The sequence below is a fragment of the Amblyomma mixtum genome, chromosome 3 (genome assembly GCF_055824585.1).
Source record: "Amblyomma mixtum isolate Tamu chromosome 3, ASM5582458v1, whole genome shotgun sequence".
Taxonomy (NCBI): Eukaryota; Metazoa; Arthropoda; class Arachnida; order Ixodida; family Ixodidae; genus Amblyomma; species Amblyomma mixtum.
The window spans coordinates 52,385,272-52,411,841 of record NC_143014.1 but is presented as its reverse complement, the minus strand read 5'-3'; the positions used below and the strand labels follow the sequence as shown (position 1 = coordinate 52,411,841).

General features: G+C 47.0%; 1 protein-coding gene across 1 annotated transcript; it reads left to right on the top strand.

Annotated features, from left to right (window-relative positions):
• Positions 1-6,981: 6,981 nt before the first annotated feature.
• On the top strand, positions 6,982-15,234 carry LOC149350195 (pfs47 receptor-like). Its single transcript, XM_089576851.1, has 3 exons — positions 6,982-7,146; positions 13,280-13,491; positions 14,545-15,234. Exons 1-3 carry the CDS (start codon positions 7,131-7,133, stop codon positions 14,791-14,793), a joined length of 477 nt encoding a protein of 158 aa, XP_089432977.1. The 5' UTR covers positions 6,982-7,130; the 3' UTR covers positions 14,794-15,234.
• Positions 15,235-26,570: the final 11,336 nt, after the last annotated feature.

Genomic DNA, 26,570 nt, shown 5'->3' with positions numbered 1-26,570 from the left:
CTTGTTGCTCGAGTTCTTGGTGTGCATCGTTCGTGTACAATTTCCGCTTTTCCCTTTTGCCAGCGCTTCTGTGTAGTTTCGTTCGGTTGGGTGCGGTTCTGTCGCTTTTGCCCCAAAAGAGCATCGTCTGTGGCCATGGGGCCCACGTCCGCAAAAAAGAGGCGTGCGCTTGCACGATGTGCGAGCGATAACCTGTCTGGCGGCGTCACATTTCATCGCTTTCCTGACATTCAGCGCGACCCCTGAGGCGAGGACGAAGGAAAAAGGCACAACGAGAACTGACTACCTAAAATGGCGTTGGTGGTCGGCACTCGTCGTGTCTTCTTTCTTCGTTCTCGTGTCGGGTGTCGCGCTGAAGCGTCGCGGCGTTAAGCAGTTTATTTTTCCCGCCAAGCAGCACGTGACGCTGACGTCACGAATATGACGTCACTAAAACACGTGACTTCAACGTCGCGTTTTTGTTTTAATTATGACGTCACTTTTTAGTTGTCCACGCATTTCGAAGACGGCGCTGGCTGCGCACCATGAGCCGCCATGTTTTTAACGTATGGGCTTCTATGCAGCCTACGCTACCATCTAAGGTCTTGACTAGAAAGTTCTGCAAGTTGAAAAAGATCATTACTGCGCAAACAATGGTAATGCTTGGAAATATTGGCAATGCTTTTAATTGTCATAATTCGAACAGTATAATAACAAAAGAACTTTTAATGCGTAAAAGTTATAATCTTAACAATAAAATAACACTTTAACTACAGAATTATAACGTTTGGTTGGAAAGTTAACTGTATAGTCCTTACCATGCGATTTAAAAAGTTATTTTTAATTTTTGACGTTAACATAGAGTTTCAATGTAACATGAAGCTTTACTGCAGCTTCCGCAACGATTTCGGAACATTATTTTAATGTTCGGTGCTGCTTGAGACGGTAGCTCCCTTCCCATCTGCTATTTCATTTCATTTCATTTCATTTCATTTATTGTGACTGGAATTGTGACTGAATTGTGACTGGACAGCGCTCGCGTGCTGGCCAATATAGTGTCTGTGCGTGAAAGTAGTTCTGTTTTATGAATGTCGTCGAAACAAGTTTGTGTATTACAAAAGTGCTCGCATGTCCTGGTGCGTAAGGTCGACTCACGACTAACGCGCGCCCTAACGCTGGCCAATCGCAGCAGCCGATTCAAGACGACTCAAGGCCACGAGCAATCATGCCCATAAAATTCTGGACAAAAACATTTTTGAGCGGGAAACATTTAACGAACGCAATTTTCTTCATGTAATGTAAGATTTTAGTATGACAATCAATATATCCGCAGACCACCCGAAGGTAGTCTTCCAATTTTTTTTTTTTTGGTTTTGCTATTGAGGTTTTTTCTGTCGTCAAAAGCGTTCCCCATTGGTTTTCTATGGCAGTCTTAACTGCTCGATGCGACCGATGGAAACGTGCTAACAGAAAGATCTTGTTACACACCAGAAGATCTGGCCGTTACCTTCAGTATATCCATAACAATGCCTTACAATTTTTTATTATTCAAAAACTTTGTCCGAGAATGTTGGACATGTGATGTACAACTGCACCACTGGCTCTGGGTTTACAGCTGTCGATGCCACTCCATCGCAACGGGTGAGGGCGAATTTGACATTAGACATTACTTATTTCGTCATTAATTTGTACAACATAAGCAAACAACTGTTGGGCCCAAAGCCGAAGCTAATTTAGCCCCATATGGTATACATGCTTGGTGTAGCAGCGATCAAGACAGAGTTCAACAACCGCGCACTGTTTAAAAATTATTCAGAATGATGGGAAATATACATCGATGCAGGATTAACACAATATTACTACAAAACAATAGCAATATGGATGCAGTGCAACATGACTAACTAATCAATGAAAACTATTCCGAAAGCTTCCTACTTCTTGCGATTTGTCGAACATTTTCCAGCTCTAGACGAAGTGCAACTGATCTAATTTTCCCTGGTAATTCAGACTGGCTTAATATCCATGCGCTCTTTTTCTATAACTAGCCCTATGCGCTGACCTGCGATAGTTGTGATACGCTATGGAGAGTGTAATTATGTCCACCATGCGTTGGTCAGAGATTCCGCCCTTTCTGCGATGAGAGTACACGTGTTTCGTGCACTCTGCACTCATTCCTCTCGACAATCGGAGTTCCTCATAACATCACCACCGCTTACACTCCCGATAGCGCAGGGCGGTGACGAGGTACATTGTTTGTTGCTCCTTGACCACTAAAAAATGGTGATTACAGAGTGCTATTGTACAAAATCGGAGTCACCTCTTCGCTGCCCCCGATTGTGTTGGGACATTGCATGCGCAGCTGCAATCGCACGCGCCGGCGTATCCTGGGCACAACGCTCACCCTTCCTGCGTTGCCGTTCGTTTTGCTCGCGTCAGAAAAAATGCGAAACAGGAAGTCAGAGGCATGACATTTTACGCAAAGGGAAAGAAGTTCCTTGACGATTTTCAATCGGCAACTAACAGGCTGCCTCTACAGCCATTACCAAAGTCGTTCTAAATGTCCTGAGCTCACGGGGTGTCAGGAAGTTGCACCCATTTCAAGCTTACTCTATTGCTAGCCGGGCGCAGGCTGCGCAAGAGTTCCTTGGTTGAAACGACGCAACTGCGGAGAAACAACGCGCAAGCATTCTATAACACCTCCTCGTTCGGGCCGAGCTTTCCTTTAGTTTAACGTTATTAGCTCTGCAAGCGCTTCGTCGCAGGCGTCAGCAACTGCGTCAGCAACGCCCAGCGGCGTTACCAACGTCCTTGTGCTGTCTTTCAACTCTTTCCATCAACCGCCGACGCGGCTGGAGTGTGGAGCAAACGAAGATTCCCAAACACATTTAAAACTGCGTAGTGAAGTTATTACTAAAGAGAAAGACATGATAATCGGCTTGGTTATAGAGTCGTCACTGCTGTGAAATATGGTAGACTTTTTTTATAGGCACCTGCATCGTAACTGGAGCTATCACCTTTTTCCGGGAGCGTACTGCTCACATAGGTGCCCATGTATTCTTCAGTCGAGGCTGCACCGGACACCCGTCAAGAAAACGCTTTAGGTTGAGCGCTGTGAATGGTAAGCGTCTAAAAGAATGTAAATGCTGAGCTTCTGAATGGAATTGAACGCGAGCAGTCACACTGTCAGCACAAGTTCTACGCAGTGGATGGCGCTACTACAGAGTTCGTTTTCGCTTACACAGTGCCCTACCACTCCACAGCGTATAAATGGATTGGTCGTGTGGTTATCGCACTGTGACTCAATAACGGAAGTCCTTAGAGATATCGGTGTACACCTCCAATACTGTGCCTGAAGTGGGCTCTTTTTCATAATAGCATTTGCGCCGCTGTTGCCTATTGCCAGCGGGATACGTAGCCCACAGCGTTGAAACAAAGAGTTGTGGTTTTGACCAGCATGCAATTACATTTTTCGATTTTCCATTATGTCGGCAGAATATTTTTACTTCTATCGCATGGTAGCCGCTGCACTTGATTAAGAAGCGCATGAAGCCCTTCCTGTGGTACTAGGGCAAAGGATGAACGTCATGAAAATAAAAAAGCCGCTTCATTAAAGGCACTCCCTAATACTTTTGCTCTCGTGAACGCTGTCAAGAGAAACGAAGCTGCAAGCTGAGTTGCCTGCTGCAGATTTCAAATAGCGACCAGGTGCTATAACCGACCGAAAATGTGATAAAATGCGATATGCGATATAATCAAGGACCTCAAAGAACGGATAGGACCCTCAACTTGAACGAATTCATTGAGAAAATGCAACGTTTCTTGCCTAATATAGCCGTACGGTATAACAGCATGTTGCGTACTATTGTATATGAGTTACGCCATTGGACGGGAAACTGTGCTCCTCCCCCCCCCCCCCTCCCCCTCCTGTCGCGGCATGTTGTGAGTTGAACTTCGCAGCTTTTTAAAATGGGGCAAATGTAGCGAGGCGCTTGATGCGGGGCTTTTGACACGATGCTTCTGACAGCAGTGCTTTCGTGCCCTACAGTCTTTCATGCTCTTTTTAAATGTAGTACCTGTCAGCTGTTAGCGAACGACCACTTTCATCGGTGCACTGTGAAATAATAAAGTTACTTTACAAAGTTTTGTTTACATCTGTTTTATGGGCCACGCTCCCGTTCTATAGGAGTAACTCTGACATGCAAATATCAGTACTTTTTAACAATACATCAGCTTTTAAAGGACGTTCGATACTTTCACATTTGTTCAATAGGACGTAGTGGCCTTTGTTAACGAAAGAACGACCTCATAGATGCACTGTCAAATCATGGGCTGCACCTCGAGCTCTTACCACGGACAGCAGCGCCACTACACTTTGCTTTCCTTTCATATCGGTGTTGATTTATACACCAATTAAAATTTACCCTTCTGGACGCAGCCATATAGCCATTACGGGCTGTGGCAGCAGCATTCCGATCGGTAGATTTCACAGCTGCAGCATACAGTGCATGAAATACAACCCAGTATGCACGTGTGCTCAATCAAGTTCGCTTCGTGTGTGCGCGTGTTTTCTGCTTAGCCCTCGTTTCTTCGCGATGTTCAAAATGATAAAATCTGCAAGCAGTGAAAAGGCTATAGGTGCCCGTGTGACTAAAGCGAGTCTCCTGCCGAAGCAAGCTTGTGAAACACAATGGCGCGCACTGTTACAGCCAACTTCCCGCCCTCAAAACGACCCGTGTGTGTCAGGACTCGCCAGATGCTATACGCTTCGCCGCTCATATGCGCCCGGTTTGCCTTCGCTTGCAAGACCTGCGACGTCGCCAGGAAAAGGCAAGGCTATTCGCCTCTCTTGCACGCTGTTCGTAAGGTATGCACGCGGGCGGCAACTCCCCTGTAAAGAAGCAAGAAAGCGTTCAGGGTGTTGCGAGAGGGCGGGAATGCTTCATTGGGGATGGTGCGAAGGGCGCCAACTTAATTTCCCGAGGATTCTGCTCTGCTCCGACAACTATCCTACAGTCTGGCTGGGCACCTACAAAACACTGTACGTTAATCCTGCAGTACGGTGGAAAGCCCAATATTGTGTTGTGCTGTGGAAGATAGGATCGCGGCGGTGTGGCTTTGCCGCAGTTTTTGATGTATTAAAACGGCTAAGGCTTCTCAGACGAGTTATTTTTTGCTCTGGCAATCTCAATCTTCAATAAATAATAATAAATAAAAATTCTGTTCAAGCGGTTAACACGCCACTGTTAGTAAAATTGCACCGTAGCTGTTGCGCTACTTAACACGTGAGTGTTGGCATAGCACCATATCGAACCCATTTTGCTACACCCAAGAGACGCGGGTTCGATTCCGGCCGCGGTGGTCGCATTTCGATGGAGGTGATAGGCTAGAGACTCGTGTATTGCGCGACGTCAGTGCACATGAAAGAACACCAGGGAGTGGAAATTCACCGGAGCCCTCCACAAAGGCGTCCCTCATCACCGAGTCGCGGTTTGGGACGTTACACCCCAAAAACCACACGAAACCAAAGCCGCCAAGGTGGCTCAGTATTTATGGTGCTCGGCTGCTGATCCGAAAGACACGGGTTCGATCCCGGCTGCGGCGGTCGCATTTCGATGGAGGCGAAATGCTAGAGGCCCGTGTACTGTGCGATGTCAGCGCACATTAAAGAATCCCAGGTGGTCGAAATTAACCATAGGAAAGGTTTATAACTATTTGGACCAATTGGGTCATAGGACATTTTCGTATGGGGCACTACGGCGTCCCTCACAGCCTCAGTCGCTTTGGGACGTTAAAACCCGCAAAAACAATACCAAACCATACCCAACTAAGCCATTTTGCTACGTTTACCCGAGGCTAAAACACAATTGTACAGGTGAGCATTGATCCAAAATATGATGTTCTGTTTAGCTGTGCTCTATAGTTCAGCACACTGCGTGCTATTCTCTCCAGACGCTGGTCCTTTACACCTTCTTTGCTATAGACCAGTTTGTATTCTAAACAGCTATTTCTTTTTAAGTGCCTTATCGGGGTCATTTGTGTGCGCACGTGCTGACATGCAGGTGCGGTCCCCCCGTCTTTATTTTTGTTTTACTGATTTATTGGCGCAGCTCGTCCTTTTCTTTCTTTCTTTATTGAATACTGCAAACCTTATACAGGTCCAAGCAGGGTGGGTAAAATGACAAACAAAACAATAATAACAAAGTTAGTAAACATCAAAGTGTGGCGAAAGGCAATAAAGAATCATTCCAGTCCGTTACTGTGCGAGGAAAAAAATGAAAACTTGAATAAAGCTGTTCGTGCAAAATACGGCGTCAGAGAATTAGGATGATGGTGGCGTGTATACCTCGACGTTGAAAGCGACAGATATGGGGCAGGGTTAATAGCTAATTCTTGTTTCCAAAGCAAGTAAAGACATTCCAAACGTAAATTTTTTCTTCGTTGTGCAAGACATTGAATACCATTAGCCTGCATTATTTCAGAGGGTGAGTCATACGGGGAAAATTTGGAGTAAATAAACGTTACAGCTTTTCTCTGTACCTTTTCTAGGCGGGTGATATTGGGTTTAGTATGTGATATTGGGTGATATTGTGTTTAGTATGTATGTATGTTTAGTGCCTCATTTTCGCCTCCAGCAATTTCCACTCCATTATTTCTACCTTTATCTGCTTTATTAGGTTGCGCAGGAATCCGCTGTGCATTATAAATGAGATATCTTGAATGATTTCTCTTCACTACCTAGTTTTTCTTCCTACTTTCTGACAGGAAGCGACTGCAGCAGGGGCAATACCTTTTGTGATTCAGACTGATATCGGGTGTTCGCTCAAGCCAGAGCAAACCCGCGCCTGAGTGAGGTAATGAAACGTATCCTCCCCTTTTAACGACGCAGGAAACGGTGAGTGAAATGTAACCCGCAACTGTTAAGGGGGAGAGAAAGTGACAGGGAGAGCACGAGGCACGGATTCGGCACGCGTTCAGGGGGGCGGTTCTTTGGTGCGCTGACGACAGCAGTATTTCCGCTCCGGCGTCAAGTTCGTGGTTTATCAGTGCAAACGCTGGCCTTGTTGCACCGGCTCCGGTGCCGTATTTATGGACCTCGCTAGGCGTGAGAAAGACATCCTGCTAGCAACCAGCAACTCACACACTACACGACAATGTCCGTTTTCGGAGGTGAGTGCAACACGTATGCGTTTTGCTGTTTAAAGCTATGCTTCCTTTAGCAGCGAGGCTCTGTCGAGTGTGTTTTTCGTATGCTTAACAGGGTACGGCTACAAACGGATATTCGGAAAAGGTTAGCCAGTTACTAATTCTATGCTGCAAGCAAGGTCCTGTAATCGGGAAAGTGATTATCTATGAAAATTAATTCAGTGAAGAACCATGGGGTTGAATACGGGAGCAGAAAACAAACACAAAAATCAGGGTCATGCAAGGTCATGGTAATGATTGTATTTATGAAAAGAGGATAAGCTTCAGCTTTGCATCGTGAAACTCGCATCGAACTGCACCTAAAATGTCAAAGAAATTGTGGGGCGGGGGTGGGGAGAGTATTCACATGACGCCAGTTACCCTAGCGTGGCCAGAGAGCGCAAATATAGCAGAGTGTCTCCGAACTTCGGAGCAACCGCGTACTCTTTCCGTACGCACCGATTACCGTATTTTGTAGCGATGCTTCAGCCGGTTCCTTCTTACTCCTCTTTGCGGTTGATGAGTTTCGCCTTAAGTGGTAATGCCGGCGAATGAATGATAATGTTGGCTAGCTATCGGCCGTTACGTTGCAGACTGCGGTGATCAGGGGTGGTGGGGTATTAAAATCGTTACTAAATATATCCTCAATTTTTCTCTCTTAGCATAAATACCATAGATCCCTGCGCAAGTCCTCTTCCAATACAGCATTTTCAAGTTCAGTCAGTTACCCTTCCTCATATAGCGATCTAATCATATTCCGTTTGATTCGCGAACTATTCTACAGTAACAATTATTCGCTTCGTGTTCACGTTACCTTTCATGATTACTGTCCGCACGTAACACACAGAGGTGGAGCTTCATGATGAAACACTGTCAGCTTTATATACAGCTGTACATGTATATACAGTGGCGGTGAAAATGGTGGCAGATTAGCATGAGGCCCGTTTCTTTTCTTTCTCTGCAGCAGGAGTTAGTCGTAAGTAGAAGGAGTTTGATTGTTAGATGAAAAAAGATGACATTTCAGTTTGATCAGCCCCCTTCCTCCTACTTTCCTCCCTGCCCCTTGATTCGAACCTACGAAATAGACATCGTGAGTGAGTGAAAAAACTTTTATTGGAGTATATATCCCGAGTCAACCACTAGGTGGTCCCCTAGTTCGGGGCCCCGTATGTTGCAGCCACTGCCTCGTCACGATGCACTAGCCACTGCTGGCCGGTGTCCAAGGGTTGGTCAATCACTCCTCCCAGGAAGTCAGTGAGGGACTGGGGATGTGCTGAAGGAGAGGGATGGCTTGGCATTGCCAAACCATGTGCTAGAGGGAGGGTTAGTCAATATAGTATGGACACCGCGGCGTACCAAGGGTGGAGTAAAGGTAGGAGTAGGAAAGGGGGTGCAGAATAGGAGCCCGTCTGTAGTTGACGCCACACACCGGCCTGCCATTTGAAGAGGAAAGGGTGAGGAGAAAGGCAGTTTTATCGAGCTCGGTGAAGTTCGGCCAGCTGGGATTACATTATGATAAACAAAAAGTAAGGCATTCCTCGAAACACGTGATCAAAAGCGAAAGAAAAGAAAGAAGTGTGTAGCCAGTAGAAAGCTGAAAATTCCGGAGCTGTACAGTAGAGAGAAAAAAGTAGAAAAGAATGCTCAGAGGAACCCGAGCGCCGGAGTAGCTGCACCATCCGGCAAGACACCGGATACGCGCGCGTCTGCGCTACTTCCCGTCGAAGCAATAGAAGACAACGAGTTGAACGTCCGGGCTGCCTGCGCTGCGGTGTTACTTTGAACTTTGTTCGTCAATCATTCTTTTTAGGTTAGCTTTTTGTTTTCAGTGAACTTAGTAACTATAGATTATATCAGTATACATCTTTTCATACGCAATATTACACTCATAAGGACATCCTGTAACTTTAGATATCCGCCTGCTCTCTTACTAATATCCAGCTGCTCGATAGTCTCTATTCAGGACTGCATTACCGATAAAAAATTAGCAAATAATACTGATGCCCAATTCAAACCCCACTCAGAGGCATATATATAAGGGGGGGGGGGGGGGGGGGGGGGAAGGCGGTCCCCCACCTACCGAAAAATTTTCATAAAAAGCCATTCTGAACCCCTTTTTTTTTACAAAAAAAAAGCCGATGAACCATATGGTTCATGTAGGAACGCCCTCTTCAAAAGCGACCCGTAAATCCGCCCCTCATTCTACGAGAGCTACACTAGCAGTTGGCGGGCGGTGCACAGGACAGCCCGAACTTTCTTCGGAAAAGCTTCCACACATAGAACTTTCTTGCGAAGTGGCGATGGGTTAGGGTCCGGTTTATGATAAGAATACTGCGTGGCTGTCACAAGAGAGCGGATAATCGCGATAGCAAGCAAGACGCCATGGGGCGCAGCAATAACTGTATCTGGCGAGAAGTCGCGCCAGCGACACGCGAAGTCTCCTTGTGTGAATACTTCTTCCATATTTGTAAAACATCTTTCAAGTAAGAGCATTTCGTCATTCGCGCAACCTGTACGAGATGTACCGGGTGTATCAGGAAACTTGGGCTCAGGCTTTAAAATGTGTCGGTTTAGAGGTCGTGACTAAAAGCACACTGTTGGCCACTCAACAGAACAACTCGGAGCGTTGGCTGCATTCTGACTAAATAACGCACTAGCTCAACACATTTAACTCTTCGTCTTAGGTACAATTAACGTTTAAAGCTTGGAATTATAATTCAGACATGTTCATATTTCTATATCTCAGGAAAGCCCGCGAAATAAGAAAAATTGCCCACCGACGTTCTAGCTCAGACGAGCGGCTAATGAACGAGTTCTGCTGCTGGTCTAGTCGGCTGCGCTGAAATAATGACATGCGCACAAAGTGTAGCACATTTGCATCACCAGCGCTTAAGTTTATATGAAATCTTTATGCGGCGCCTAACTTGCATGACAGCGCGGGAACAGCAAAGGACAAGAGAGCACACAAGTAGCGCTGCCTTGCACTGTCGTTGCAGGCACGCGTACGAAGCGCGAGCAAATAATATACAGCAATAACAACAATGAAGAAGACGGAGAATAAAAAAAAGAAAGAGAAACAGAATCTACCGATGAAACATTCATTTTCTGGTAGAAGGCATCGCTTCTAAACAATTGTTCTTGGCGCATGATAGCCTTAGCCGCTTATGCGCCATTAAACACAACACAACAACAACAACAGCTTCTAAACATTATCCTCCTTTCCCGACATCGCGACCGATTCCGTGCTCACAAAACAGCGTCCCGCATACAAGATCTACGCCACTTCGATTCTTCCCCTTACAGGAGGATCTTTACTCTGGGAGATAACCCAACGTAGGCCAAACTATAAGGCATGAGTCCACATTGATCACTATGATGGAAAACTTCCGAGGGTGTTTTTGCAGGACAGTTGGTGCATTCTTAGAATTGGTTTTAAGCCCAGAAAGATAGAATAGGAAGGAAGCAAGTTGACAGGACCAAGCGCTATGTCCTGTCAACTATGTCCTGTCAATATATGTCCTGTATGTTCCTTACTGTGTTGTCTTTCTGAGCTTGAAACCAATTTTAGTGAAGGAAAAGGTGGCCCTGATGGCCACGACTGATATTTTAATCCCACTGCTTTAGCATCGTTTGCACCTGCGCGTAGCATCACGAGGAGGGAGCCCAAAAAGACATGAAGACAAAAGAAGCGCTTTGAACCGGATATATTATGGTCATTATTCTTTAGCCTTTCGTTGATACATCGGCCTGTTTGGCTGATGTAGAGGCTTGCTTTCCTGTTTGCCTTGCGCCTTCTTAACGTTTGAAACGCATTATGAGCTACGGAAGTCAGCAGCGGCTCATTGTACTCAGAATCTGAAAGAGGTCCTACGTGCAGTGCAAAACACTCTCGGAACAAGCCCTTGCATGAAGAAAGGAAGATCAGGGAGAATAACCAGGCTATGCCCGGCTGGCTACACTGTACGTTGATAGGTGGATATAAGGCCCCCACTTTGACAATCAATCAATCAGTGAGTCAGTCAGTCAGTCAGTCAGTAACCACAGTTGAATCAAATTAACCATGGCGTCATACAAATCGTATTAAGGATAGTTGCCGGGCCAGTTGGTACATGATCACAGATCACAGATGGTACATGATGCGACAGGAGGATATCTCCTCGCCTTCCTTTGGTTGTTTTTTGTTTTCCTTTCCGGTATTTATTGCGAGCAATGCAATAAACCATGCAGTTGTAAGTTCAGCGCTGTGTGTGTGCGTGTCTTCTTTCTACGTCCCGTGTAAGCGCGCTGTTTTACGGTGTGATCATACAAATCGGTTGACCGCATTGGCTGGATGGCCTTCTTTGAGGGGCATCTGCCGCTTCATTCTAAATTTGTATCCAACTATATTTTTTAATGATCCATGCAGCCGGCGAGAGCACTTTGTCGATCATATAACGTTCGTAATTTTTTTTTTAATTGACATCCGAAATACTACAGCCTCAGCACTAAATGCCCAATTGGGTTTTTCGTCACGCATCTCATGCATAACGATTAACAGGCTCTAATACTATTCGAAAATCGCCAACATCTTTCCAACCTTTTGATGAAAATTCGCAGTGGTGTTATCGATAATATGCATGTGACGAAACTATGTTAACAAAATTTCGCAAGGCCTTAAAAAGATTGAAAGCCGTGCAAGTTTTCACGTTGTGCTCTCAGTCCCGGGGAAAAAATGGCTTCTTTTGTGTAAAAAGAGACCTTTTTCGAAACCATGCAAGAATAGAAAGTTTGTCTAACTGACCTCAAGAAACATTTTGATCCCCGTGATGAGGCTGTCGTTTATCGCGTACTGTTGTTTTTCTGGAACTAATATAGTTGCCAGACAGGCAGATTACTGCTATACAGCAGGATAAAAAGTCCATTTGAAATGCCAGACGGGGTAATTAATCAGGACTGCCGCAGAATGCATACTTGTCATTAAGGATGCGTGCCCGAGTACGGCCGATGTGAGGTATCTCCCAGAACAGAGATTAGCTGCTAATTAAAGTTATCGAGACTCCGAAGATTGTGTGTACGAGAGATGAGGGTGCCGCAGTATCATCAGTAGGACAATTGAAAGAGAGCGTGTGATTTAAATGCAAGGCCTTCTGTCAGGCAATGTATTTCCCCATTTTATGTTGTTTTTCTTCTACATTTTTCTCCTGGCGCATCGCCTTTATACCCTGCAATGGCACAGAAATAAATAGTTGGGAGCCAGTGCTACGTTTGTATGCTTGTCATGTGCGGTTTCTGCGCTGTTTTGCAAGTTAAGGAAAACCAATTAGCCCGACAAGTCTTAGTTCTGGATGGTACTTAATTCTGCCGGTAGTACGAAGTTGTGCTAGGCTATTTTATCATTCGCAAGTTTATCGATAGTAACGACACTTTGGTCCCTTGAAGCAGCTACCAAAGCACATGAGTCAGTGTAACATACAAAGTGTTCCACAAGGACGTTTCCTGACTTGTGTTATAACTGTAGAAACAAAGAAACAGTTACAATTCAGCAAGAACTACAATTCAGAAGAATGCTAGTTTGCACTGTTTGACAATTTAAGACCAGTGGAAGGAGTGAGGCAGCATGGTACACAGGACACACACACGAATAACAGCCAGCCTCGTAGAAGTGTTGTCTCTTTTCTGTTACCTTCGTCAGCCTCATTTACCCAAATAAAGCTTAATCAAGAATAAGTGCGCTTTTTCCGTAACGGGAGGAACATGCAATGGCGGTAAATACAGATTTTACAGTACCGACTTTGGTAATTTTCATAGATTTGGTAATACTGACCGATGATTGCGCAACAAGCAGCACAATCAGGGCTAGTCGAAAGGATGCATAGGCAGTAGTTATACGGAGAACGTGGCCGCATTATGCATTCTCGTTACGTCCATGCGAACTTCTGGTGGTTATTAGGGGTAAAGAAAGTTATGCACCAAGCCTGCAGCCTTATCTGCGACCGAAATCCAGCGGTCTTGGTGGGTGTCCGAGCAGCAGAACCACTACCCGAATAGCAGCTCCTGTGAGGATATGGCTCTTGAGTAGCATTACACGCACTGAAATTCTCGTCCGTGGTTAACGACACTTCCTGTACGCACATCGCAGCGTTCCACAACCAGCCTGTGTGCCAATGGGTACAGTGTTACGGCTCTCGCGTGCCGTCCAACGCCGTGCCTGGCGGAGAAGACAGGGGACAGTCCATCTTCATAGGGCGGGCGATGCACGACGGAGACTTGGTTCCGGGCAAGGTGGTCCCTTCCCACGAGTGCTGCTACGTGTCTTACGACGGCTCCGAGCACAGTCACCAGGAGTACCAGGTGCGCCTACTGTTCGTGCTGCTGCTTCAGCGTTTCTGCCTGTCAGCCTTTCCCAAGCCCGTTGTGCTGATAGGCGATGCGGGCAGCGGTACTTTTATTTTGATTTTTTTTGCCCTCCCTAACGTATGTCAACCCTTCTCACCTACAGCTAAACTGTTCTTTCACAGGAGTGCGTGGATTGTATATGCTGTCCCTTCTGCATTCTGTTTCTTATAACCCCTTCTATATATCTTTGCTAAAATTCCACACCCCGTTTATTATAAATAGAAGACCCAAAAGTTCAGTCTATCTCGTCATCGAGAGCAGATGTAAGCATAAAACGCATTGCATAAAAGGCTTAGCGCCCTCGATAGGATGGCTCATAGATTATGGTAGCCGCACTCGAGTCTTGGAGGTTGCGTCATCGACTACTTTTCTTAGCTTTTCATAGCAAAAGACATCGTGCCCAGCTACCTTCGTCGCTTTTGGTGTGTGGCAACCCGCATGAACAACGCAAGGCTTCTGAGAAGATGGCATGAGCACGCGCTACAGATCACGGTCGTGGTGGGCTGCGCTTTTCCTTCCCTTAAAAACATTTGTTGCGTTTCGATGGAGGCGAAACTCAAAGGCAACCGTGTGCTGTGCGGCGTCAGTGATCCTTGGGTGGTCGAAATTATTCCGAAGCCCTCCACTACGGCACCTCTTTCTTTCTTCTTTCACTCCCACCTTCCTACTTACCTTACGGCGCGGTTCGGGTATCCACCGAAATGTGAGACAATTTCTGCGCCATTTCCTTTCCCAAAAAACCAATTTTCAATTCCTCTTAGCGGCCTTCGCAAACATACGCGGCAGAAAATAAACGGATGAAAGATGATCAAATCCCGCTCGGGGCTGAAGTTTGTTCCGCTGGATACCGTTCGGACGGAAATGTTCGAGACATTCTGGATAAGTTCTCCCTCAAGTTCGGCTTCCTTTTCGGGCGATGTTCGCCTTAATTCACCGGGAACTGAAGCTAAAAGCATTTAATGCATTAAAAAAGGTTGATTAGTCTCCTGTCGTGCTTCTCTCTGGCAGGCTCTGGTCACTAACGGCACTCCAATGGCTTGGGTACCGGCAGCGGACGGTGCCGTGCCCACCGGAGCCATCCAGGGTGGCAGCTGCGCCACCGGGGAGCCGCTCTACATCGGCCGAACATTCCATGATGGAACGCTGACCATCGGCAAGGTTCACCCGTCCCACGGGTGCCTTTATATTCCATACGGCGGCGAGGAACACCGCTATACCGAATACGAAGTCTTAGTCTGCAAGACCATAAACTTCTGAAAAATGCTCGAGGCGCTATTTAAATGAGTATTGCAGGACTCCACCAGCTGAAGGTACACGTCTTTAGATAGTCTCAGATATTGTCATTTTGCCTCTCTGTTGGTCTGTGTTCAGAAAAAGTTCTACAAAAACGCCTGACGCAAAGGAAGACTGCAGTTCAACTCAATGCGTATGTGATAGCGTCTTAATGTCGCGTCTCTAGTCCTGACAACATTCTCACAGAGCCATACTCTTTTCAGGCATGTAGACAACGGCGGGCCCAAAGGGACCAGTCCCGCCAACCTGAACTAAAGCGCCCCCCACCCTGCAAACGTCCTGGCAGTGCTCTCGTTGAGCAACACCCTTCCCCCTTCCTTACCTCGCCCCTCACCACCGTCCCCCAAAGAAAAATACTGGCAACGTGTCTGATCCCTCAAAAAATAAACATACATTTTCTCATGCTCTGATTCTTTTTCTGTTCGGCTGAAACTCAGAACCACAGTTCACAACAACAACTGAAAAATTGTAAAAGGGTTCAAATGCTTCAAGCCAATGTCTCTTGTACTTGAATTTCATTCACATCCCTCGCTTCGCAATGTGACCCGTCTCTACACCTCAGCTATTTTACTCGTCGAGATGGGGTGTCATTCATGTGGAGCGGTCATAGCTCGAGCTGCTGGCATGACAACACAATGCTCCTCTATATAAAGCATCTCTTCGCGAAGAAAAAGAGAACAAGTAATTAATTACAGGTACAGCAGCGCACAAATTAATTAATGTCTGTAATTATGCACCAACACGCCCAATTCTCCGCTTTAAATAATTAAATATACATTATAATGTATATTGTATAATGTATAATGCTGATGATCAGAGCCAGCGGGTCCACATTGTGCTTTGGAGTTTTTGGATATGCTTTGAATGATTGTGTTTCTGCTTGGGGAGGTCTACGACGAGATCTTTATGGTGTGAGAAGTGTGTTGGCGCGGACTTGAGTATTTCGTCGTGCAGCGTGTTTGCGGACAGCGTTCCGACTCTGTTCGACCAGCCTCACGTTTGTGGCTCTGGCCTCCCGCGTACGTGCAGCGTTCAAAGCACGGTTTTCCGTCTCGCCTGCAGCCATGGCCCTCACGCAACGCGGCTGATTTTGTTACATCGCCGCTGCCCTGCTCCGGCTGCTATACGTACTGCGCGGGTGAGCAGTATGCCGCGTCTCGCACTCATTTCAAGATAGTAGCTCTCTCTCATCCCGAATTCGCGAAATGTTAACGCTGTGCATGGAACCCTACCTTAATTCGCAGCAGACTATTTTAGCATCTTTGGGCCCGACACCAAGCCAAAAACGTCCAGGCCCGTCACCCGAGCTGCAAGAGCCCATAAAATGGGCCGATCGGTAGAAATGGCTTGGCCATGTTCTTATCGAGTTAGAGCTGACTAAACTTGCAGTCTTGGCATTCGGTGCTGCATTCAGAGCATTCGGAGTTGTTTGTGTCCTGCATGCAGCGTTTGTTATCCGTTTGTTCTTCTAAATATGTTATTTGAGTCAAATACTGGAGTCAGCCGTTTGCTGGGAACAATGGTCGAAATGCCAGGTTCTATGGCGCTTTCGATACGGGCATAGGCTATCATCTTTACGTGACTTGTAAAAACACGTTGAAGTCCTATCATTGTCATGTCCGCCTGCTTCGGATGAGATCTGGCTAAGCAGGACTCCTAAAAGCTCAAGATTTGGGAGAAATGCTTTAGGGACTTCTGAACGCATGGGTAGGTTCATATTTTTATGATGTCGCTCTCCAACGTCTGCGCTGTCCTCACCCCTATATTGGCTGCGCGACTGCAGCATACATAACGACTGATTCAAGTTCCGCCAAATAAGCTGCTATGATTGCTTCTGGTTGCAAAGCTTAAAAAGCAGGTTTATTTATTTGCAATACCCCTTAGGGCCCTCGTGCGAGGGTATTACATGGTGAGGGGGGGGGGGGGTGATACAAGCATGAAAATACGGCACAGGCACTTGAAATAAAATATATGTAATAACGAAGTATGAAATAAAGCTTGTAATGTACACAAATAAAACAACAAACAAAGCAGAATAAAATACTCTGTAAATGCACATAATGCAACAAAAATACAAAAGCTGTTGGCCCATGGTTTGCTTTAACGAATGCTGAAATGATTGTAAGTTAACCTCAGTAGCTATATGTGAAGGCAGGTTATTCCAGTGTATTATGGTACGAGGAATGGGAATGGTGCGAGGAGGTTAGTGCCGTGAGCGGTGCAAAAAGAAAAAAAAACACTGATTAGATACTGTCTCTTCACTGATCCCGCTGTCTAATATACTTTGTGCATCTAGAAATAATGCCTTCCACAAAAGATCAGCCGTCTGCATTACCTATGCACCCACTCAACCAACGCGCCAAAACGGCTGCGAATCATTCGCACATCTCTGCATGCATCAGGGTCATTTGTCAAACTAAGTGGCGTTAGCTGCGCAGTCGCAATCAGTTGGAGCTTCCAGCAGCTACAGTATAGCTACAACGCCACTTCGCTGCGGCCCTTCAAGGACAGCAGCTCGGCGTGCGAGTCAACTTTTGCACGTGCTAGCTCGGGCTCCAGAATAAGGACAATAATGCGTGCTGTTGCCGTGCCGGAACGATCCCTATGTCGTCCAGGACACTTCATCTATGCACCCCTCGACGTCCCTCGAATCCCCAACAACTGGCCGACCAGGTGCTACGGCGGCTGACACCCAAATATGTGGTTCATGGTTCTCAACAGGACGAGGTGTAAACGTCGGAACAGCTGCCTTCGAAACTAAGCCGTCAATTAGACCGCGAAAATCCCTTTTCGTGTGCAAGCGCTGTAAAGTCCATGGTGTTGGAGCGACTGCCTTTGCCTCCACTGTGCCATTAAAAAGTGTGCAGCTTAGAGTATGTAGGGTCCAGGCCATAAGAGTCTGGAGCACGCTAACGAGATCAAATTCCTTCATGCCTTACCCAACCAAAATTAGGAAGCACTTTATACATTTGTTAGCAGATCCTGCTTGTGCCCTCGGAAATAAATCTAACAAACCACCATGTCTACCTCCCCGAATGTGTGAGAAATTTTGAAACGTCGAAGCATGGTCCGTAGCATTTTTCCCCGTACTTGTCTCCAATTAAAAGCCTAGCTACAAAAAACAACTGACAATGTGTTGGCCGTCACCTCAAAGTAACACATTTAACTAGCAAGTTTCTGTCCACTTCCGTCAAGGCAAACTGCATCTGCCAGCTACTCCAACGTCATGACCGACTCCCATCAAATTCGTACCACTGCAACCACCCGCGAAGAAATATTCGCTTTCGAGTTTCATCTCCTCAGCTGTTGTTGTTGTTGTTGCTAGCAAGAATCTAGAGGTAAAGGTTGCTATTCACCTGTACGTACTAAAGGCAAAAGAAAGCCCACGGGAGAGCAACACCGGGGAGTCTACCACAAGGAGGGCAGGGAGTGAAAAAAGGTACGGGTTTGGATTGAAGAGAGAGAGAAAGAAAGAGAAAAAAAAGAAGAGATTAATTTGAAGTATAATAAAGCATAGAAAAGAAAGTACTGTGAGCTTTAACAAGGCAGTCGATGAGATTCCAGCAAGAAATTTTGAACAGCGTCACAAACACACCTGTTGCTGAACCACCAGCTCGGCTGCTGCGCTTCTTTTTCGTCTGTGCGCAACCCAGCTGACATCAGAATAGGGTCCACAAAGCCTTTTAATTAACACCCTCAAAAACGAAGATGAAGCTCGCTCATTCGATGTGTGCCATTCAGCCTGAGGGCATCATCATCATCCACACACGCGGCACCACGAGCTGGTGTTCTTGTCTAGCGCTCTGTCCAAGCCACCCTGCGAAAGATACCGCCATCCTCAAGGGTTGCGTCTTCTGTTCTCCACGGCTGAAGACGTGAGTCTCAAACGCTGCGCGCTGTCTCCCCGTCTATAACAAGTCGACGGCGCTTCAGAACTCTTCTGTACCAACACCGGAGATGCTGGCGGGCTTCAGGGATCGTCACCGACGCTCCGAGCACCCAGGAAGCCACTCCTGGCGGAATCCTGTGCCTGCCCAAGCCCAGGGTAAGGGAAGTCGACAACTGATTGCTGCTGTTGTGCGTCCTCATCTGATGGCGGAATATTGCCCCAAAACATGTCAAGCTAAACAGCCACACTCGCCCTGGAGCCGCCCCCTAACCGTCTGCGCGAGGTTGCAGCACGGAGAGAGGCAAGTGCTTTCCAGGGGAACCTGCACTCCACGTACAGCGGCCGCGGACGCTACGCTTGTCGCCGCTGCTACGCAGAGCATTCAGCAGTTCACCCGGGACCGCGATTTCACGCTTAACCACCTGCTTTCCGAGCTCTTTCGCAGCGAAGCACCTGATCATGACTATAAAGCAGAGGACAGTGGTCGGCATCAAGAGCTGGTCATTGTTCGAATCGACGCTGGTTATGGTGACGATGACTGCATCCTCCTGCTGGTTTACCACAACGCTGACCTCGGATTCACTGACGCCATTCTTGATGCATACCGCATCACCTTGCACCACATGGTGTTCGCGTCACCAAAGGAGAGGAAGTACTCAATGAAGCTGGAAACTTCCTACAAGTTCGGCGAGACCTCGTCCAAGCTGCTCCTAGGGTGCTTGCTCTTCCTATACCCAATGACGTTAATGCACGTGGAGCGCTCACGCCATCCGGCCCCCTTGGCGTCAGAGAAGACGAGGAAGAACTTGTGCACCTCCTGCTGGCTCTCAGATAGGACTCTGCCACCTGTCCTGCGATCAAGCCTCTTGTTGGTGCACCTACTGGGCGTCTACCCTTCGGCGTCCGTGCCATGAGGATACCGTGGCCCTCCTGAGAAGCATTATGTAGATCTGTCAAAACTGAGCAGGAATATTTGCACTTTGGGAAAATTAACCAATTTATTCGGTGTTCTACAATGATGTGCGGGTTTTTTTTTGCCTGCTTTTTTTTATTTGCTGTACCTGCCTCGTTACATGCAGCTGTGCGGATTTCTAAATATATCGATTTATTAATTTGGGCATTTGGAATTGTTGGCTGATTCCTTGTTACCCAAGAGATTTCGTCTGATTAAGAAATTTTACTGCAAACTTCCCTTCTAGACGCAGAAATGCGGCATATGCCCCTCACCTTTGAACAAAAGCTGTGAAGCGGGATGCGTGGATAAAACAAAGCTCAACACGCTTCGTTCCCTGTACACGAGTTTAGTGCTCTTCCAGAGCTAAACCGTGCGGCGGCCAATACTTGCGATTGCTCAGTTTCTAAGCCCTTAGCGCAATTCCTCAATGGCAAACACCGCTAGGCATGCCTGGTAGCAGCCCTCAGGGTTCGTTAATTTTGAAGCGCACACCTATAGATAGATTGGCTGCGCATGAAACACAAAAGAAAGCTTTGATAATCGAAGTTATGAGAGAACAAACAGCGAAGGCCGCTAAAATCTTTTCAGGCCGTTTTATTCCGCTTAAGCCATCACAGATCCTGCACCCATGCAGAGCTGCTCGTTCGCAAATCTCCAAAGGTTTTTATAGACTCTCATTCCGGCAGCGATATTAGAAGGTTTAGTTCTCGTATTAGAGAGCCTTTGCCAGCGAAATGTGTTAGCAGCGAAAAGTGCACCCGGCAACAATTGTGATCCCTCCCTGCCTCCTTTTCGTGCTTATTTCCCGGGCTTACGTAAACGGAGATATTGTTGAGACATGCAACGCTCATCCGCTTTAACTGCGATTCTCGATTAGCCCCAACCGAAGCTTAGAACATAAGGTCATGATGTGCGCTGAGAGTTCCCAAAACGATAAAATCTTGCAAGCTTAACACGCTTTCAAGCACAGCGATTAACAATCCGCGCCTTGTGATATAGTTAGTCATTTCACTGGTCATCCAAGTTCCTCGGACTTTAATCGAACGCTTCGTTCACAGACAGCTCAGATTTACCTTGCCCACGATTTTATTTTAATCCAGGAAGATAAACAAGACATTCTCAATAATGTAGCTGCCTTTCCGATAACACGAACACTAGGTGTTTTAAATGCCGACTTAAAGCTGTAACGGACTGTTTACGGAATCCTCCACAGCGCCATGCACTAGAACCTCGCGCTACAACCGAGTAAAAAATCGCAGGGACAAACAACTGGGCTGATGCGGAGGAAACGCGACAGCGTTTTTCTTTCACTCTCCAAACTATTCCAATTCTGATTTTTTTTTAATTTTGATTATATTCTGATTATATTCTTGTTCAATTTCTATTCTTAATCGCTTCTTCTATTCATCATTGCTGAACCGTTCTTAATCATAATCATTTTAGTGCGGTAGCACTAGTAGACGCAATTTCCAATTTTGGGCATACCAAAATTATGTGCGTACATACGTCGCTGAAGCCGCAGGCGGCCCACCGGGTTGTGGGAAACCTGCCAGGTGGGTACACCTTACAGAGGCCTTTAAGCCTTTACACAGGTCTTTACCCAAAAGCCTTTGGGATGGAGGCTTTTAGGTAATGGGCCTTTAGGAAAAAACCCTATATGGTAATAGCTTTTGGGTCAATTGCCTTTAGCCCGTAAGGACCTTAAGTGTCCACCCTAACTTGTGCTACCACACGATGTACCAAGCTTATCCATGCTAAACCATCTGTTATTTCAGTGAACAGAAACACGCCATGTTGAACATCTGGTCTCTAACCTCCAAAAAAGTGCGAACAAAACGAGTTTGACTGTCACTTTTCTCATGGAGCGGTTTGCATGCCGCCAACCATGAAAGCGCTTGAATGTGTCGTAGGATCAGATGTCGGCGGCGTAAACGCTGTTGGCGAAAGACCTGCTCGGGTAAAACTGATAGAATCAGGTCAAAGCTGGGCTTGCGGTCTCTTGCTACAGATGCGGCATAAGGCCACGGGACCGGTGCAAAGCTGGCTGAGCCTCTTCTTAGATATGTTGACTAAGCCCCGGGTGAGAACACCCTCTGGAGGACGGGCACGGGCATCTCCTTCTTCGTGGCGTTCAAATCATCAGCTTCACTTCCGCACACTTGCTTTTATACCCGCTGCTTCATGTTCTGTCCTCTAAATTACGTTTGTATCTAGTGAACTTCGGCACTCCACTTTTGCCGAGTCATTCTTTGTCTGGCGTCTCTCTCTCCTCTCTCCCACAAGTGGAAAGGGAGAGGGGAGAGAGGTAGATAGTTGTCGGATGGCGGGGGACGACAGGGGAACCCCTAACCACCTCCTGCTATCTGACATTGATGGCAGGGGGAGGCTTCACAGAGACGCTGACACCACACAGGTTTCACCTTCACGGAGCTCCTAAAGCTAATGCATTATAAGCGACGGCGAAATCGAACTGAAAAACGCAGCGGAAAAGACCGCTTAGGAACCGACACTCGAAAACTGACACAACGCTTGAAAACTGAGCTGCTAGCAACGTCCCCGCTAACCCTTCGATAGCCACCGTACTAAGCTTACACTAAAAATATAGCAATGTTTTCTCGCGTTGTAAGTGTTTTATGACGCGTCAGCGTCAATTCGTGGCAGAAATGGTCACCTATGGGCTTCAGAAAGGAAAGAATTCGAAGGGAAAAGAAAACAAGAGGTTGTAACACTCACTATTCTTAATTCAAGAGACAAACTGCATCAGGCATGTTGACTGCGTGCATGCACATTCGTGACACAAATAACTGCATTATAGTGCGAATCTGACCGCGAGGTTTCGTGTAGCAACAATGATGTCACAAGAGTAGTCGCGAGTTCGCAATGGTTCGTGATAAAAGAACGACAGTGCGCGGGCAAGCAGCAGAAAAGGACTCCCCACAGACACCTCCACCGAAGCTGCAGAGGAAGCCGCCGTTGCTCTCGCCACTGCCAACAAAAAAGCTCGGTATGGTTTATCAGATTCGAGAACTACAATCAGAAATTTCGCACGAGGTCGAATCCACGTCCCTGCTTTTTGCATAATGGACTCGCCTGGTGCATGCCCGCCCTGACATGTGGAGCTGATTTGGGCGCCGGCGCACTCCAAGAATCCTGGAAACGAGGCCGCCAACCTCTTAGCCAGAGGTTTTTTAAACCGAACTTTGGCGGTTTCCCACCCGGGATTCACGAAGGTGGTGGTGGTGGAAAACATTTATTTACAGATAAACGAAGGAGCGCGCGCACACTTTCAGCGAGCTGACGCTGGCCTCTAAGGCCTCGCGTCAGTTATATCCCCCGCCGCACAAGTGCCTCAGCAATTGAAAGGCAACGCTTTGGCGCAAATGAGAAACACAAGCTCTACCCATTCATCTCACTCTTTCTCACTATCACCCCATTTTCCTCACTTCATCCTGTACTTTCAGTCCCGAAACTGTCACTTCTGCTCTCCATCTCCTATCTCACTGCCCGGCGGATCCTCCCCTGCGGGTCTATAGAGTACTTTACGACCTATGAGGACTGCTCCAAACTCTTCTCTTTCTTAATAAAGTTTTTGGTGATGATGACGTTGATGAGAAGAGTCCAAAATAATGCGCCAGTGATTTGTGGGCGTGCGATTGACCAGCGCCATAGAAAAACAGCCCCTTACTACGCTCATTACGGTTTTAGGAGGATAGCGTTAAGGTTCCCATCCTGCAGACATACAGGCGTCGTCGTCGGCGTTGTGAGGAAAAATATCCACAGAGAAGAAACTAGTTGGGCCACCTAGGTCATGTGACCTTGTGGCGTCATCTCAACCTGTCATTAAGATTGTGAGCAAACTGATCACCGTGGCAGGTGGCTGTTAATTTAATGATTGGTTGCTAGAGGTTGCTCGGGAAGCGCAATCTGGGTCGCACAAGCCCTACCGGTAGAAGCACCTGCTATCACAGGGCAGTGGCGCGTCGCTTAACCGCTGCACCACTTTGCCAGGAGTGACATGACGACTCCTGGGGACCTCTGAACCTAAAGTAGAGAATCACCGATTCCGCATATATGGGAATTGACCCATTAACGTTATCGCGTCATACCCTTAAGGCGGCACTTTGCCCTTAAGTGCCCCATTCGGTTTTAAGTTTTAGGAGTGTGTGAATATACGAATCGAATATTCTCCTATTCGATCGGCTGAGCAAATCAATAGAGAGCGTTCTAAATTATTCGAAACGAATCGAATATGTCCTGAAGCATTGAATAGTTTTCGAATAAATGTAACAAAATAAAACTTTAGTTTTCTTCGACCACTGTTTCTAATACGGCCCACTCCGACGCCGTACTGCATGCTGCCGCTAGATCTACGCGGACAGGAAGGGTCAGGCCGCGACGAATTCTGTTCGTGTGGTGTCGTTCATATTGCTCACACGGGGCCTCCAATAATTAGTGATTAAGTAGGTTCGATCAAGTTTAGCTAATTACGCAGCAAAGCTGGATCAGCGAGGCCATTATAAATAGCTCGCGCCCCTCTCTTCTACTAAAAAGTCATTTCCTATGCGCATCGCATGGCGATAACAGAAATAAAGAGACACCGAGCACAAATTGAAGTTAGCCTTCATATGTAACCATGTTATAATCCCAAAGAGGCTAATTTCAATGAAAACGCAGCTCTTATGAGCTTGAAAAAGTTAAAAAGTGAAATAGAGAAATCACCACCACCTGCAATTCTAGCGGGCAAAATGCGGGGGCGTAACGACAATCTTTTCTCGGACCTCTGAGGCCAGGCAACACATCATTCGTTTTTAAACGATGATCACAGAGTCTTTTCAAGTTTTCAACGGCGGCAAAATAAATGTTCCATACTCTAACCAAATTTTCGTTTCAATAAATGCGACATCAGCTCTCACATGCAAATCAACATAGCCAGAAAGAGGCATAAAATTGATTTTTACTGAACAAAAAAAAATAGATGGAGTTGTCCTCAATGTTTATGATAATGGCTGTGTTTCGTCCTCTAAAGGCCGAATCTCACGACGGACCGTCGGTCCGCGGCCTGCGCATTCCCTGCTCACACGTCACTACAAATTGCTGTTCCGTCTGATGCCGGCAAGCGGAGGGGGCGGACCAAAAAAACAGACTACGCACTAAGCAAAACAAGGTTGCTAGAGTGCTTTAAAGTGATTGGCAACGCTGGGAATCACGAAAGAGAAGGAAACGAGCTTTTGACCACACACTGTGGGCTCACTCAGCCCTATCGATATATACCGGCCCCGCCACTCCACTTCCCCCTTCACACCTCCGCACCCCTAGCGCTAACAGTGGACGAACTATAGTCGCATACAACTCAAGAACTAATCGGTTGATTCCCCCCTCAATGGAGCCAATGGCATCTTCTGATTCTCCCCCTTGACCGATTCTCTCACTCTCCCCGTTGATTGGTCTCCTTGGGCCGGCTATCGTGGAATCGCATGGGGTGGCAGATGAATGGGGAATAACTACGGCATAATCAGATTAACCGCGGAATCATGGAAATCGGGAACAGTGAGGGAGATTTTTAGGGCAGCCGAAACGTTCGGAAGAGTGCGCTGGTTGCCAGACCTAGCGTGCTCAGCTTCATGGCCCACCTTTAAATGTAGCTGGGAAAAAGCCACTCGAAATTTCCCGCGTGACCGTTGAGCGGGCCCCGCCGGCTGACAGCACGCCTTGTATAGTAGTGACGTGCGAACATGGGATTCCCGGGCCGCGCAAACGCCACGAACCCACGGTCCGTTGTATGAAGCGATGCTCCTTGTGACAGGTGCAGCTATGCGCTACAGTGCTGGCGTTAGTGCTTAGTTGTTCTCAGATGCACGCTGCAGGTCGAATCGAATATTCCTATATTCGATAAATATTCGATTAGTGTTCGATTGTCGCACCCGAATCGGTAGCGAAGGTGCACTATTCGTATGCGGCTCGATTTTGAAGAAGTACTTGCGGAAGCCGCCTGCATCACGTACTGCTGCCTATTAAGGTTTTCTCTCTCTCACTCTCAGTCTGTTCATTCTTTTGTCGTGCACGATCCCATAAACCATGGGGGAGTAAAGATTAATCAGAAAGCGCAAATTCATGGGACTGGCCTGTAAATTATTCCTGGGGACAGTCATGAATTACACCTTTATACGCGTAATATGAGCCAGAAAAACAAAAAGAGGCATCGATTCCGCGTCCTTCTTTACTGCCATCGGTGTCTTCTTCTCCTTCGCCTTCTTCAATATTACCATCTTTCACGCCACAGCTCTCGATCGGACCCGCAGCTCGCGCGTCCTCTATCTATTCCGATTCTCTTATCCTTCGGGGCAAGCGCCAAGGGATACGCTCAGAAACCAGTATGCGATTATATTCACGATTATATAATTTCATCTGGTAGATTCCTCTGCTAGAATGTGAATTCACTACTTTTCCTTTCCCGTATTTTTTGTTTTGTACAAATTCTAGCTCTACGTCCCAAAATTATCAAAATACTTCATTCCCTGTACAAGAGTGCATTTGCATCCGCTATGCACCCTGGCCAATTCCCCGCCATGGGTATGTTCCATTAAAAGCCTGATGACATCATCATCAGCATCAACGGCTCCGCCTGTTTCCTAGCTGTGGGAAAAGCGACAAAGCACGGTGGCAGAGCAGTAGGAAGTCAACATCTACGCTCTTTCTCCTGAAGCTCCAGTACAGCGATCGCCTCTGCCACGTCGTCCAGAGCCAGCTTGTGCGTGGAACGGTTCGACCGGGCACAAGATGGAACAGCGCTGTGTCCTGCAGCCATCTGTGACACCAGCAGGGCTGAGTCCACTGTCCAAGCCAGGCCTACTGCAGACTTCCAGCCACATGACCGCAGCTGAGGCGAGTTTCAGAGTC